Genomic DNA, 12,225 nt, shown 5'->3' on the forward strand with positions numbered 1-12,225 from the left:
ACTTCTTGTCCGCGTATGCATAGTCCACACTGCATAGTCCACGCTGAGCACAAGTCACGCACAGGTCTGGGATTGGCGGTGGTTTTACCAGAGTTTATTTTCCCCCGGGAATGGTGCATGTGGAAAAGCGTTCAGTATAGAATTAGCGGTAGTTGTCTGTTGTAAATGGTGTCACTGCTTCGCTCCGCGAATACCTGTCGTACTTTCGATTACGGCTCGGATGTAGGTGTCTGATTCCCCTGCTACTCGATTCTACAGAGGATGGAAACCTGAATAGAGGCTTATATGGTGGATGCTTCAACATCTCTTCAAATCCGGTGGCGAGGTCTTGGCCTCCCAGAAGGACTAGTATGTATTTGGGGGAAATCTAATTTAAAAAACAGAGCAGCAAGATTGGCATATCTATAGGGCATCACTCCTTGTGAACAGGGAGAAAAAGAAAGAAAAAAAAAACTTCAAAAAAGGGGAGGGGTTTCAAATCATTTCATCGCCAAAAAAAAAAGAGAAGAGGACAAGAACAGCAAACATCAGTCATGGATCTATTGAGTCTTCTCAAAGAAACCCTCGCTCTCGAGCACAAGAATGATCTCGTGCACGATGCTGCGGACCGTCTGCTTGGAGCAGTCCACGACGAGGTCGGCCTTCTCAGGGATCTCATAGGGGTCATCGACACCGGTGAAGCCCTTGATCTCACCGCGACGGGCACGCTCGTAGATACCGCGCTTGTCGGTCTTCTCACAGTGCTCGAGGGGAGTGGCGACGTGAACGAGGAAGAAGTTACCCGCCTGGGTGATGATGTCCCGGGCGTGCTTACGGGACTCCTCATAGGGAGCGATGGGGGCAGCAATGACGGCGGCACCAGCGCGAGTCAGCTCAGAGGCAACAAAGGCAATGCGCTGGATGTTCTTGTGGCGGTCCTCACGAGTGAAGCCCAGCTCGGAGGAGAGCTCGTGACGGACAGTGTCGCCCAGGAGCAGGGAGACAGAGCGACCACCCTGCTGGTTCAGGGTAACCTGCAGGGCACGGGCAATGGCGTCCTTGCCGGAGTTCATGTAGCCAGTCAGGAAGATGGTGAAACCCTGCGAGGCGCGAGGAGGGTTGGACTCGCGCAGGATCTTGACAACCTCGGGGTAGGAGAACCACTCGGGGATGTGAGCACCGGTACGCAGACGACGGCGCAGCTCAGTGCCGGAGATGTTCAGGGTCTTGACACCCTGGGGAACCTGGTCGACGGGACGGTACTCGTCGGTGTCGGGCAGGTAGGTGACCATCTGGAACTCAACGACCTCGATGCCAAGCTCGTCCTTGTACTTTTCCACGGCGTGCTGGGCATCGTAGGGACCATAGAAGTCGACGCCCTTGGAGTTACTACCGGGACCGGCGTGGTCACGGCCGACAATGAAGTGAGTGGCACCGTGGTTCTTGCGAATGATGGCGTGCCAGATGGCCTCACGAGGACCACCCATACGCATCGCCAGACCCAGCAGACCCAGAACGGCCATGCCGTTGGGGTAGCGAGGCAGAAGAGCCTGGTAGGCACGGACACGGGTGAAGTGATCGATGTCACCGGGCTTGGTGAGACCGACGACGGGGTGGATCAGGACATTGGCCTGACGGGAGCGAGCCGCGCGGACCGTCAGCTCACGGTGAGCACGGTGCATGGGGTTACGGGTCTGGAAAGCGACGACGCGGGACCAGCCCAGCTTGTCGAAGTGAACGCGCAGCTCCGCGGGAGTGTCTGTGAGGGTGGCAGGTTAGTTTTGCGCGGATCAACACAGGTAACACATATTGGGATTTTCGCGCCGTGCGTCCACAATGGGCCGAAAGTGCCGGGGACGGGAAACGTACAGCGCAGACCGACATAGTCGTAGTGGTTCAATTTGTTCACGGCCTCGACCTTGCCACCAATGTACAGCTCCTTGATAGTTTCGCTCAAGTAAACGACGGCGGGGTGCTCGGGGTCACCACCAAAGACCAGCTCGCCCTCCTTCTTCCTAAAATCCAGGGGAAAAGGCATACGTCAGCGGAGGGGCCCACTAGGAAGCACGAGCCACCACGGGGTGGGCTTTTCCGATTGCAAAGGGAGAAAGTGTTGCACCAAGCCATTGATTCTTGACCAATGGCCTCGTTTGTGCCAAGGATTATTCGGCGCATTCGCATGGATGACCAGACTGAGCGACACGCGTGCTGTCCCGCGTGGCGGACGCTGGCCGATTTTGCGAGTGCTGCGAGGGTCGCCGGTGGAGAACGGCACTGTTCGAGCGGACCGGTCGACCGCCAGTCCAGATGCAGTCCCGCATGATGTGCAAGGCCAACCAACAGAAATGGTAACGGATTGATCATTGGCGCACGCGAGCTTTTGGCCCAAGAAAGCGCAGGGAAAGGCAGAGGGGAAGCAAAAAGGGAACATGACCAGGAGATTGTGGCTGAAGAATTGGAAAAACTCACTTGTCGGGACGGTAAATATCGTCAATGGTCAGGATGGCCAGATTACGGTCATCACGGAAGTCACGAAGAGTAATACGGGCACCGGCCTTGAGCTTGTTCTCGTCGACGATCTGTTGGGTGACATCGAGGGTGATGGGCATGGAGAAAACATTGCCATCGGCAAGACGGCAGTCCTGGCAGACACTGGACTGGGGATTAGTTACTGAAGCAGGGATGGCTATGAGGACAGGGAAGCAATTGAGAGGCAGAGGGAGAGAGAGAGTGTCTTAATACATACCGGTCATAGTCGGCCTGGTTCATGAAACCTGCGAAATAAGATCAAATCAGCATCGATCATAAATGACTTTATGGTCGTTGTCAATGGAAGCCTGCACAATTCGCCGCTCAAAGCTCATGGCGCTCTCTTCCAGTCATCACTCTGAAATTTGGCCCCCGATGCTGGTCACAACGTGACTCGTCAAGTTACGCATGTGACGGCCATGGTAGCCATTGAGCGCAAACGGCGAGGAACTTGGCAGCACCACAAAATACACCACAACGACGCTTCAGTGGGAGTGCCACACGACAGGATACATACCCTCGAGAGGAGAGAAACCACCGTTCATGATCAACTCCAGATCGCACAGTTGGCGCTCGGTCAGGACGACCGCGGGGAGCGTCTCGGCCTCGGCGGCGAGCTGATCATGACGAGGAGCATCGCGGGCAAGCAAGTCCTTGAGGACACCACCGTGAGGAGCGTTGGCCATGATGTGAGGAGAAGAGGGTGTGGTCGAAATTCTCGAGAATGAACTAAGAAATGATACGACGAGGATAGGTGGCCCGGTGATGTTTAGAAAGGAATGCGGAGGAGGGAAGGAGAAGAAGGGAGGAGGGAATCGGTTCGAGAGAGGATGAGAATGAGAAAGAAAGAGGAAGAGGCAGAAGGACGAGAATTGGATTACTCAGTCGTATTCTAATAAATCGGAGTCGACCAGGAAGTACAGAAGTCAATTGAGCGCGCAATTCCCAGTGCCAAAAAAAAAAAGAAAAAAAAAAAAAAAAAAAAAAAAGGGAAATATACCTGGTTTAGTCAGTCAGGTTCCTTTGCTCGAGCACGACACCGCGGAGAAGCTTTCCCATACATTCCGAGTCGAGTTTGTTCCCCCACTTTGGCGACAAGTTGGCGGTGCCTTGCCAGGTGGGGGGGGGGGAAGAGGGGAGAGGTACTCGAGACGCATTTGGTAAGGAGTCGAGATGGACATCGAACACTCTGTGACTTGACACTCTCCATCACTGCACCGCCAGGACTTTGCAACTCTACAGTCAATCCCTGCATATTGTAGTAAATGACTGTGACTTATCATCAGAGGATCAATTTCACTTGTCGTACAGCATGTCATGCATGCTCAATAGCGCCAAGGCTCATGCGGGCGCGGCTACTACTTTGGAAGACTGCGATGTCAGAAAGTGACCTTGTCAGTCAGGATTCAGTAGTAGTAGTAGTAGTAGTACTACTACTACTACTGTACTGAGTACAGTGTCCAATATCCTACCCCAAAAAAGATGTATATTCCGGGCATTCACCACCTATTCCTCAACTTTCTAGAATATGTACCGAATCCAAGTTCGACATCGCGTCTCGTTTCTACTCAATTATCTCACCTTTCCACCTTCTTACCTCCTTGAGTCCATAATGCTGCACAAAGATCGCAACCCCAATCGTCGCTCAAGACCCAACCTGGAACCCCTCGACAAGTCGACAGCCCGGCGTCAACAGTGGACCTCCGACCCAGTCTTGCCCAGACGCTCAGAACCTGCAAGAAAAGCGGGTAACTCAATCTCAACTTTCCAAAGGAGCCACGTTCCCAAGAAAAAAAGTCAGAAAAAGAAGGACAGAAAATCAAAAAGGTAAAACGAAAAAGCCATACAGCATAAAACCATGGACGAGATACAATGGAGTCGATTTGCAGGACCAGGGCACAGCTGGAGACACCGTACACTTGCCTGCGAAGAAATCTTGGAATATGGATACGGGACAGTGACACCGGTGCCGCTAGATGGGGGGGGGGGGGGGGTGGGCCTTTGGTCGTGGAGACGCATGTATGGAAGGAGTGGATGTTCTCGTGGTAGATCAATTGGGGGAGAAGTAGTACTGTGTCTAGATGCTGGATCTGGAACCGACTTTGGAAGGGGGAAGGGGCAGAATCTCGAGGGAAGTCCCTCTTATCTTTTTGTTTCCATTTGAACAAGTTGAGAAGAAAACCAAGCCATGCTTGTTGATTCTTGTCCAAGATCGTAAAGGGTGATGGATAGTCCTACTGCATTTGGCGACGCAGTGGCTCTTACGTGGAGAAATCAGGAATAAAGTAGTGTTCCAATGCATACGTCTGATAACGGGCATAATCTCACCGGGTTGGTCATTATTCTGGCCTCTTGGGTACGTCGGTACTCAAGCTTCTAGAAGCCTACTACGGTCATGGATACCTTTTGAAACCAGTCAGATTCCATAGTACAATAGTGAATCCTATTGTACTAGTCCCTGACTGATTATGTGGCTACAGTTACACTATCATTGAGTTGTACTCTACTGGTGGTGTACTGTAACTCACCATAGCCATTATCTCATACTATCCTAGTCATAGTCATCCTCCTCCTCATGTAAGTAGGGAGGTGACAGGGTGCCATAAGTGTCAAGTATCGCCCTGGTGGCGTGATCGCACCGTCTCAGCCCTGTGTGTCTCACGTGACTATCACGCAACCTCCACACGGAATGTCGTGATCGCCTCCGGCCCAAAGAGGATCGCTTAGTGGAGCGCTACTCCGATTTGCACGACTACGACACTCTTACGAGTCTTCGACCGGTACGACTACGACGACACTAACTTAGTACATATGTCAAAATCAGGCGACGTAAGGCACAGGCGTGGATTGAGTATGGAATCGATGGATAATTTGGATATGAGTATTGGTCATGTGACTCATGTCTTCGAGTGCGTGTACAGTCGATTTCGAAAACAGATCACCCCTTCAACACATCGACTTTGTTTCTCGGCCCGTATCCGAGTATACGCTAATCCTAACTGGGCTGCGCTTTGAAGACCGCTGCTTGCAGCTTGACGGTATCAAGTATTGAAGTGTATTGAATTCATGGTCCGTGTAAAATATTGTAAATCTATAGAGACATATCAGCGACAGCCCATATTACGCTGACTATACCTCTCAGCCCCAAGAGCTCGAACCATGGAAACAAGATTCTCAATATTCCCCTCCTACGCCGGGATACGTCCGGAGCCCTTATACTACGCGGTCCAACTATAGTCCCTCCCCACCCACCTTCCTCGACGATCAACGCAGTCCCGCAAGCCGACCTCTTCCAAATGCTATACCACTGCTCCGGGAATCTGAGTGGGAGGAGGACAAGATCTACGATGAGGATCCACCTAGCTGCATTCACTGCTTCATAGAATGGCGGGTCACCGTCAACAACAAGGCCGTGGTGAAGGACACAGAAGAAGACCTAGTTTTGGCCCTAAGCGCTTACTGGCAGGGATTTCTGGAAAAGAAGCTACTGACTGTCCTTAGACAGAACTTCAGAAGGTCTCTCGCAACAAAAGGGTCAGGACTGATGACACTGTCATTGTTGTATTAGTTAATGACCGATTGACCGTTCTCAGCCTGATCTGACCAAGCGTTTTAATAAGAGCGATATTTTTTGGACGGCTATCGAGAAACAGCTCCGGATATGGTCGAGGACTCGAGTTACTTCTGTCGGGGTAAGAGACTTACGCTGAGGATCTCTTTTAACTACGTAGAGGATAATAGTTCTCTATCCGCTAGACGGAACGGGGAGAAGAGAGGTAAATCTTCTGTCACAAAAAGGATGCTTAATGGTCGCGATGTCTAGCTAGATGCTGAAGAAAGTATATACAGTAAGCACCTCATTTGGCGACGTGTGTATGCCCTGATGAAATATGATTTAAGTGTATGCCATTTGGGCCCCTACTGTTGGCTGGATCTAGTGGGGAAAAAGTATTATCGATATCGTACTTAAACCCTTAGAAGGTTGGTTACCTACGCCGAGAAAGGTGGTGTCCTAGAGTCCTACAAAGAATACGGTGAGTGGCTTGTATCGAATGTGTCTGATGAAACCCTTAAAGCTGTATTTAGACAAGCGTCCGACGTAACGCTATCAGATGGCTTTGACCTTGAGCACATCTACAAGGATCAAACCCCAGAATTCTTCGTCGGTAAGGGGATCAGGCCCGGAATTGCCCGAAGTTTTGTAGAAAATATCCGCGACTGGGTGGAGAACGTGAAGAAGTCAGTATCCATTCTTGGAGTGGTGTAGAAATTGCGTTAGCGTTGGGTGCAGCTCTTTGGCGTTGTTTTGGGTTGACTTGACATGGATGCATTTGTTAATACAGACAGCAGAGCAGGACGTTGCTCTTTGATAATTTCAGTGTGCGCTATGTTTTGGGATTCGAATTGGTGTTCAACACCGTAACCCGCAGTCTTTTTGCTGTTCGCACGTTTTGCTGTTCCATCCAAGACGCCCGTAAGTCAGCTTGTGTTTCTGGCCCAACGGGTCTGTCTTTCGAAGATGTCCCTTTCATCGCCTTTCAAATATACGAGTCCACGTTTTCTTAGTTTTGAGAAGAACGCAACGGCAACGTCGAAACAAGTCCAGCCATCCCTTTTGACAAGACCTTCAATACTGTCAAAAAAGTCCTGAACCTCATTCCATCCATCGGCATCAACTAAGTGGTTATATAGTTCAGCCTACGTGAAGTGATTGTTGAAGACATGGGTGTTGCGGACTTGGATTTCTTCTGCGGAAGATATCCGTATCAGAAGGGAGACGCCAGCACCACGCACACCACCTCAAAACTTAGGATACCACTGTAGCTTCTTCTTCTTCTTCTTCTTCTTCTTCTTCTTCTTTCTCCTCTCCAGCTCTTGAGATTCTCGATACCACGCAGTCAAGTTGAATGAATAGTTTATGAGTCCTGCTAAAACTTTTCTTAAACTGGCGTACAACATTATCTCAAGAGCCCCTCCCTACATTTTTTTAACTCCCTTTCTTGAAGTATCAGCCGGGCAGTGAGGCACTACGTCCTCTAGCCACCCTGAGATCTTCGCACACAACAATTACAACCTTGACGAGCAGTACGATATCGCATCTACGCTGCTACCCTTGGAACTCCTCAACACGAACCGAAAGACAAACCGAAGAATCGACAAAAGACCTACAGTCAGTATGGTAGGCACTGATGATACTCTCTCCGATGAGAGTGTTGAAGAAAACCGACTGGAACAAGTCCTTCAACAGATGGAAGGAAACCCAGAGAACGCCGAGACCGCCCAGCTGCTGAGGCAGTGGATCAATGGAATGAGTGATACCCTGAGAATCCTGAAGCAGGAAAAGAAGACAAATGAACGCCTTGAGGAAAAGATCAAGGATCTCGCGGAACAGATCGAACGGTTGACCGAAGAGAACGAAATGCTGAAATCACTGAACGCTATGGATAGAGGATAGACTCCGTACACTGTACATTCACTACATTGTACAAAGGTACAGTCATAGTACACTCAGACACTGGGAGTGTACAGTGCATAATCGTACTACAATTCAAACACGGATGTCGTCCGCCGGCATGTCTATCTACCGATTCAGCCTTTTGCCATCCCCGGCCGCAGTCCATCAGTCACTCCCTAGGTCGCTGGAAATGCTTACTCGCATTGACAAAGAAATGATACACATAGATCACTCTACTCCATCCTCGGAGCAGCTTCAACTTTCAAATATTGCGCCCTCCTCACAAGGCAATGGGTACACTCTGAAATATTCACAAGAAAAAAAAAATTGGTACAAGGTATCCAAAACAGGGCGAGAAAAATAAAGAACAACCAGCAAAGACAATAATCTTTCCTTTTTCCACAAACTCCTCCAGTCCAGCTTCGTCACGACAGGCTGGTAACTTCCCTCTGCACATTCAATTATTGAGTTGTAATCGTCATTTTCTCAAAGTCCAAGTCGTACTTGCCCAACAAGTCAAGCTGTGGATGGCTCGCTTTCGGATATGACTCGGTCAAGTACGTCTCGATCTGACCCTCCGACCAGATCGCCGAAGTCAGCGAACCGGTCTTCTCCAGTATATACAAGACAGCAACCTGACTGAATTGGATCACCCGCTGCGGGACGGCCTTTGCGGTGTTGTTGGAGGCCGTATCCGACCCAACACTGCCTGCGGAGACGGCCATAGCTGTGGCGGTGGTGGAAGGGAGAGTCGATGTGGCTGTAGCACCTGTAGCACCTGTCGGAGTCGCGGTATTATCGAAGAGAATGCCGTTTGATGTGGCGACGGAGCGCTGAGCCTGGGTGGGCGAGGACTCCAATGTGTCGAGGCTGGACGCATTGATCTTCTGATCAACATCAGCGGTCTCGGATCTCTCCAAGGGCAGCGAAAAGACGCGGCGGGCCTTGGAGTTGCTGCTGCTGCTGCTGCTGTTAGACGATGCGAAGGGCACGTTGAAAGTCACGAGGGAATTCTCGGTCTCGCACGAGGCATTGTTCATGCTGAATAATGCCATGATGGTGACCGAGTCCAGAGTGACATTGAATGTGCTAGACGCTTGGAACACATCGGAGAGATGGTTGCCCATGGTGGCGTTCATGTGCATGGCAGCATTCATGACCTCCGCCGTGGAGCAGCTGGAACCTCCAGGGATGGTGCATTGTGAGCCGGTGAATCCATTCGAGCATACGCACGAGCACTGTTCGCCGCTGGACACACTGATGCCGCCATTCTGACAGGGATTGCGACTTGCGCAGGCATCAGTACCGTTGCCACTACTGCTGCCGCTGGACATTTGCTTGGGCACTGCGATGAGGAAAACCGGAAGGAGAATTGCGAGGACCAGGACGATAAAGAGGATGATACACAGTATGAGCACCCATTTGCGAGACATCGCACAGCGTCTCCGCGGAGCTTCCTTTGTTTGAGGTGGCTCATCATTCGATGGGAGAGCCTCCACATTTCGAAGGCCAGAACGCCCAAAGAAGACAGGCCACGAGCTGTGACTCTCTGGAGTCTGAGCCCCCGGACGTGGGAAGGACGTAAGGATATCGGAAATAGATCCGGATCCACGACGATGCTCTGTCTCACCTGCACCAAAGCGAACAACGCAGATTAGCAAATTGATCCCTTGAAACTCGGAAAGTGAATGTCGAGTCAATTATCCGATGAGACTCACCAAAGCCATGCCTGAAGATCGCGGCCTCCTTTTCCACAAGGTCGCTCCGACTTGCTGTCTTGCCTCGGTCGAGGTTAGTAGCGAGTTTGGTGGCACGTCGAATCAGATCTGACAGGCTGGAGAGACTGCCGCGGGTCTCGGCATCGCGAACTGCGCCCAGATTCAACCGTGGAGGCTTCTTACCATGAGGCCTCGTGTCGCTCATCGTCGGCGCGGCCTTGGGCAAGACTGCGATCTCTTTTTCCAGAGCCAGATCCTCAGTCGAAGAGACAGGCTGCTGTGCGAATCGCGGCTTCTCGGGATCCACGAAAGACTCTCCCGAGGCTGTTGAGATGGATACTCGCCGCACCACATTGAGAGTCTGGCTAGCGGCTACACCACCAGTCAATGCACCTGCGGCGGCGGATTGCTTGTGATGATACCCTTCTTGAGGATTGGTCGATGGAAGGTTAGGGATGTTGTCGTCAGAGGCCGCGCCTAGCCTCGAGATGGTGCGCACGGTGGGCTTGCCACGCTTGCCAAGACTAGCATTACGCACCAACAAGGCATTGTCATCATTGTGAGCGTGATCATGGTCATCCACATCGGACATGTCATCCAAATGGATGCCCATAATTTCTGATCCAGGAGATCCAGGTGTCCCGGGACCCCAACTAGACGGTATGGCACGACTCGAAGCCACCGAGATGAACGTTTGGCGCGAGCTTGAGAGCTCCTCGGAGATGGTGGAAACAGCAGACTTGGGAACCTGAGATGGGGGCGCCAGGCCCCCGGCGCGTGGGCGAGCCTTGTCCTGAGGTCGAATCGGTTCCGGAAGAGGATTGGGTGGAACATCTGGGAGAGACGACAGGCCCGAGGCGGTAGACTGACGATGAAACAGATCTTCAGTTGCGATTGAAATGCGTGGATTCAAGTCCAGGGTACTGGTCGGGCTCGATGACCCATCCTTTGATGATGGGGCCGAGGGGCGTTGAACGTCATCAGAGGGTGCAAAGAGAGGCTTGGGAACTGTGAAAGCTCGCGCAGGCAATGTTGGAAATACAGATTGCGTTTCCGAGTCCTCCCCGCTGACCACGGAATAGACGGATGGGGACGGGATGGCAGCAGGAACTTCACTAGGCCGAGGAGGGCGCGATGGTGGTGGTGCTCGGGGGCTAGAAGTTGAGGCTGCCGTGGTTCTGGTTCGTGAGATTCCGCTGCTTCCAAGTAGATAGGCAAACCTCCGTCTGGTAAGGGCCATTGGGTGCGATGGGCCAATTCCTTGGCAGTGGGCGTATCCCCCGGTTTAGAGGGAGGGGGCGGCCGAAGCTGTGGTCTTGGTGCAGGCACTGGTGGCGAGGCTCGAGTTGGGCGAGCACCCGCCTGAAGTTGTTCTCTGGCTCTCTTCACGGAGCCTTGGCGGTTGGGTCCATTTACGTTCGGAGCAGGGGGGACTGGCCCGTCGATTTCAGGGGCATCCGAACTCATTGGTCTTGCTTATGACACAGCACTTGGTTGATCAACAGGTCTCGCTGGGAGTTTGCGGAATGCGACGTTGACGGGAATGAAAGTCATGCACACAAGTCTGGTTCAAACGAGCGGATCCGTAGCATCAAGTCGCCGGTCAAGCACCAAGGGCGATCTTGATCAAAAGATCCCGTCAACACTCCACCGTGGAGGTCCGATGTCAAAAGACCGAATGGTGGCGAGAGTGGCCTATATACACGTATATTTCGGTTGAAAAAAAGAGCGTACAACAAGCGCTTGGTTGAACGTCGTCGGGCAGGGCGGGTTGAGTATCAGGGATCAATTGAGCCCTTGGGACGTTGTGTGTGATCAATTGCTAGGAAGCTGACATCCAGCAGCTAGATCTTCAATGGAGAATAGGTGGTACACGCCTCCGATTGAATGTGGGCGTGGAACTGAAGACAACGTGTGTGTCTCTATACGATTGATCAGGATCCGCACTCCAGGCTGCGCGTGACTTATCTCGAGAGGAGGCTTACTGACAGTCAAGATGTCACAAAAGAATGGAAGAGACTGTAGGCTGGTTGAAAGAATGGCACACAGGAAAAAGCTAGTATCGAACCAGCGAGATCGGTTAATTAGACTAGACGCCTGTCAAATTTGAATCAATTATGGTTCCTTAGTCCATGACTTTGGGGATCATGGCCCTTCCAACATCGAGGCGACAAGGCCAAGGTGGTGTGACAACCTTGTCCATGCCACATCTCTTCAGGCGAGTTGGGAAGAACCTACAGTGACGGCACCGCACCAGCAGACAGCAGAGCTTCAAGCTCTTGAGCGAGAGAAAAGAACGCAAAAAAGAACGACGAAGAGAGTGGCGCGGGAGTGAAAGAGGAAGGGGGAGAAGATCCAAGTGTGCTGGCTTGACAGTGTGATCTCGAGTCCCAACGTCCAACCGTGTGGACTGCTGGTTCGGTACCCGGTACGGGGCGGATCTGAATGATCCTGTCACTCTCAATGTACCCCCGTGGCTATTACCGCGAGGTACAGGATACGCAATCCACCTCTGCTGAGTCTGGCAGTGGAAGGGGCTCGGCC

The 12,225-nt window shown here is 51.9% G+C and overlaps 3 protein-coding genes across 3 annotated transcripts; 1 reads left to right on the forward strand and 2 right to left on the reverse strand.

The window, feature by feature from the left end:
- Window positions 1-539: 539 nt before the first annotated feature.
- Window positions 540-3,194, reverse strand: sC (sulfate adenylyltransferase; the record flags this gene model as incomplete). Its single annotated transcript, XM_056938733.1, has 5 exons — window positions 540-1,738; window positions 1,849-1,994; window positions 2,449-2,631; window positions 2,726-2,753; window positions 3,026-3,194. 5 exons carry the CDS (start codon window positions 3,192-3,194, stop codon window positions 540-542), a joined length of 1,725 nt encoding a protein of 574 aa, XP_056786110.1.
- A 4,490-nt stretch (window positions 3,195-7,684) lies between these two features.
- On the forward strand, window positions 7,685-7,963 carry N7539_009139 (uncharacterized protein; the record flags this gene model as incomplete). Its single annotated transcript, XM_056938734.1, has 1 exon — window positions 7,685-7,963. One exon carries the CDS (start codon window positions 7,685-7,687, stop codon window positions 7,961-7,963), a length of 279 nt encoding a protein of 92 aa, XP_056786111.1.
- A 461-nt stretch (window positions 7,964-8,424) lies between these two features.
- N7539_009140 (uncharacterized protein) lies at window positions 8,425-11,148 on the reverse strand (the record flags this gene model as incomplete). The annotated part of the gene is made up of 3 exons (XM_056938735.1): window positions 8,425-9,593; window positions 9,682-10,848; window positions 10,902-11,148. 3 exons carry the CDS (start codon window positions 11,146-11,148, stop codon window positions 8,425-8,427), a joined length of 2,583 nt encoding a protein of 860 aa, XP_056786112.1.
- Between the last annotated feature and the right edge of the window lie 1,077 nt (window positions 11,149-12,225).

The sequence above is a fragment of the Penicillium diatomitis genome (genome assembly GCF_028827545.1).
Source record: "Penicillium diatomitis strain IBT 30728 chromosome Unknown utg000015l_segment0_segment0, whole genome shotgun sequence".
NCBI lineage: Eukaryota > Fungi > Ascomycota > Eurotiomycetes > Eurotiales > Aspergillaceae > Penicillium > Penicillium diatomitis.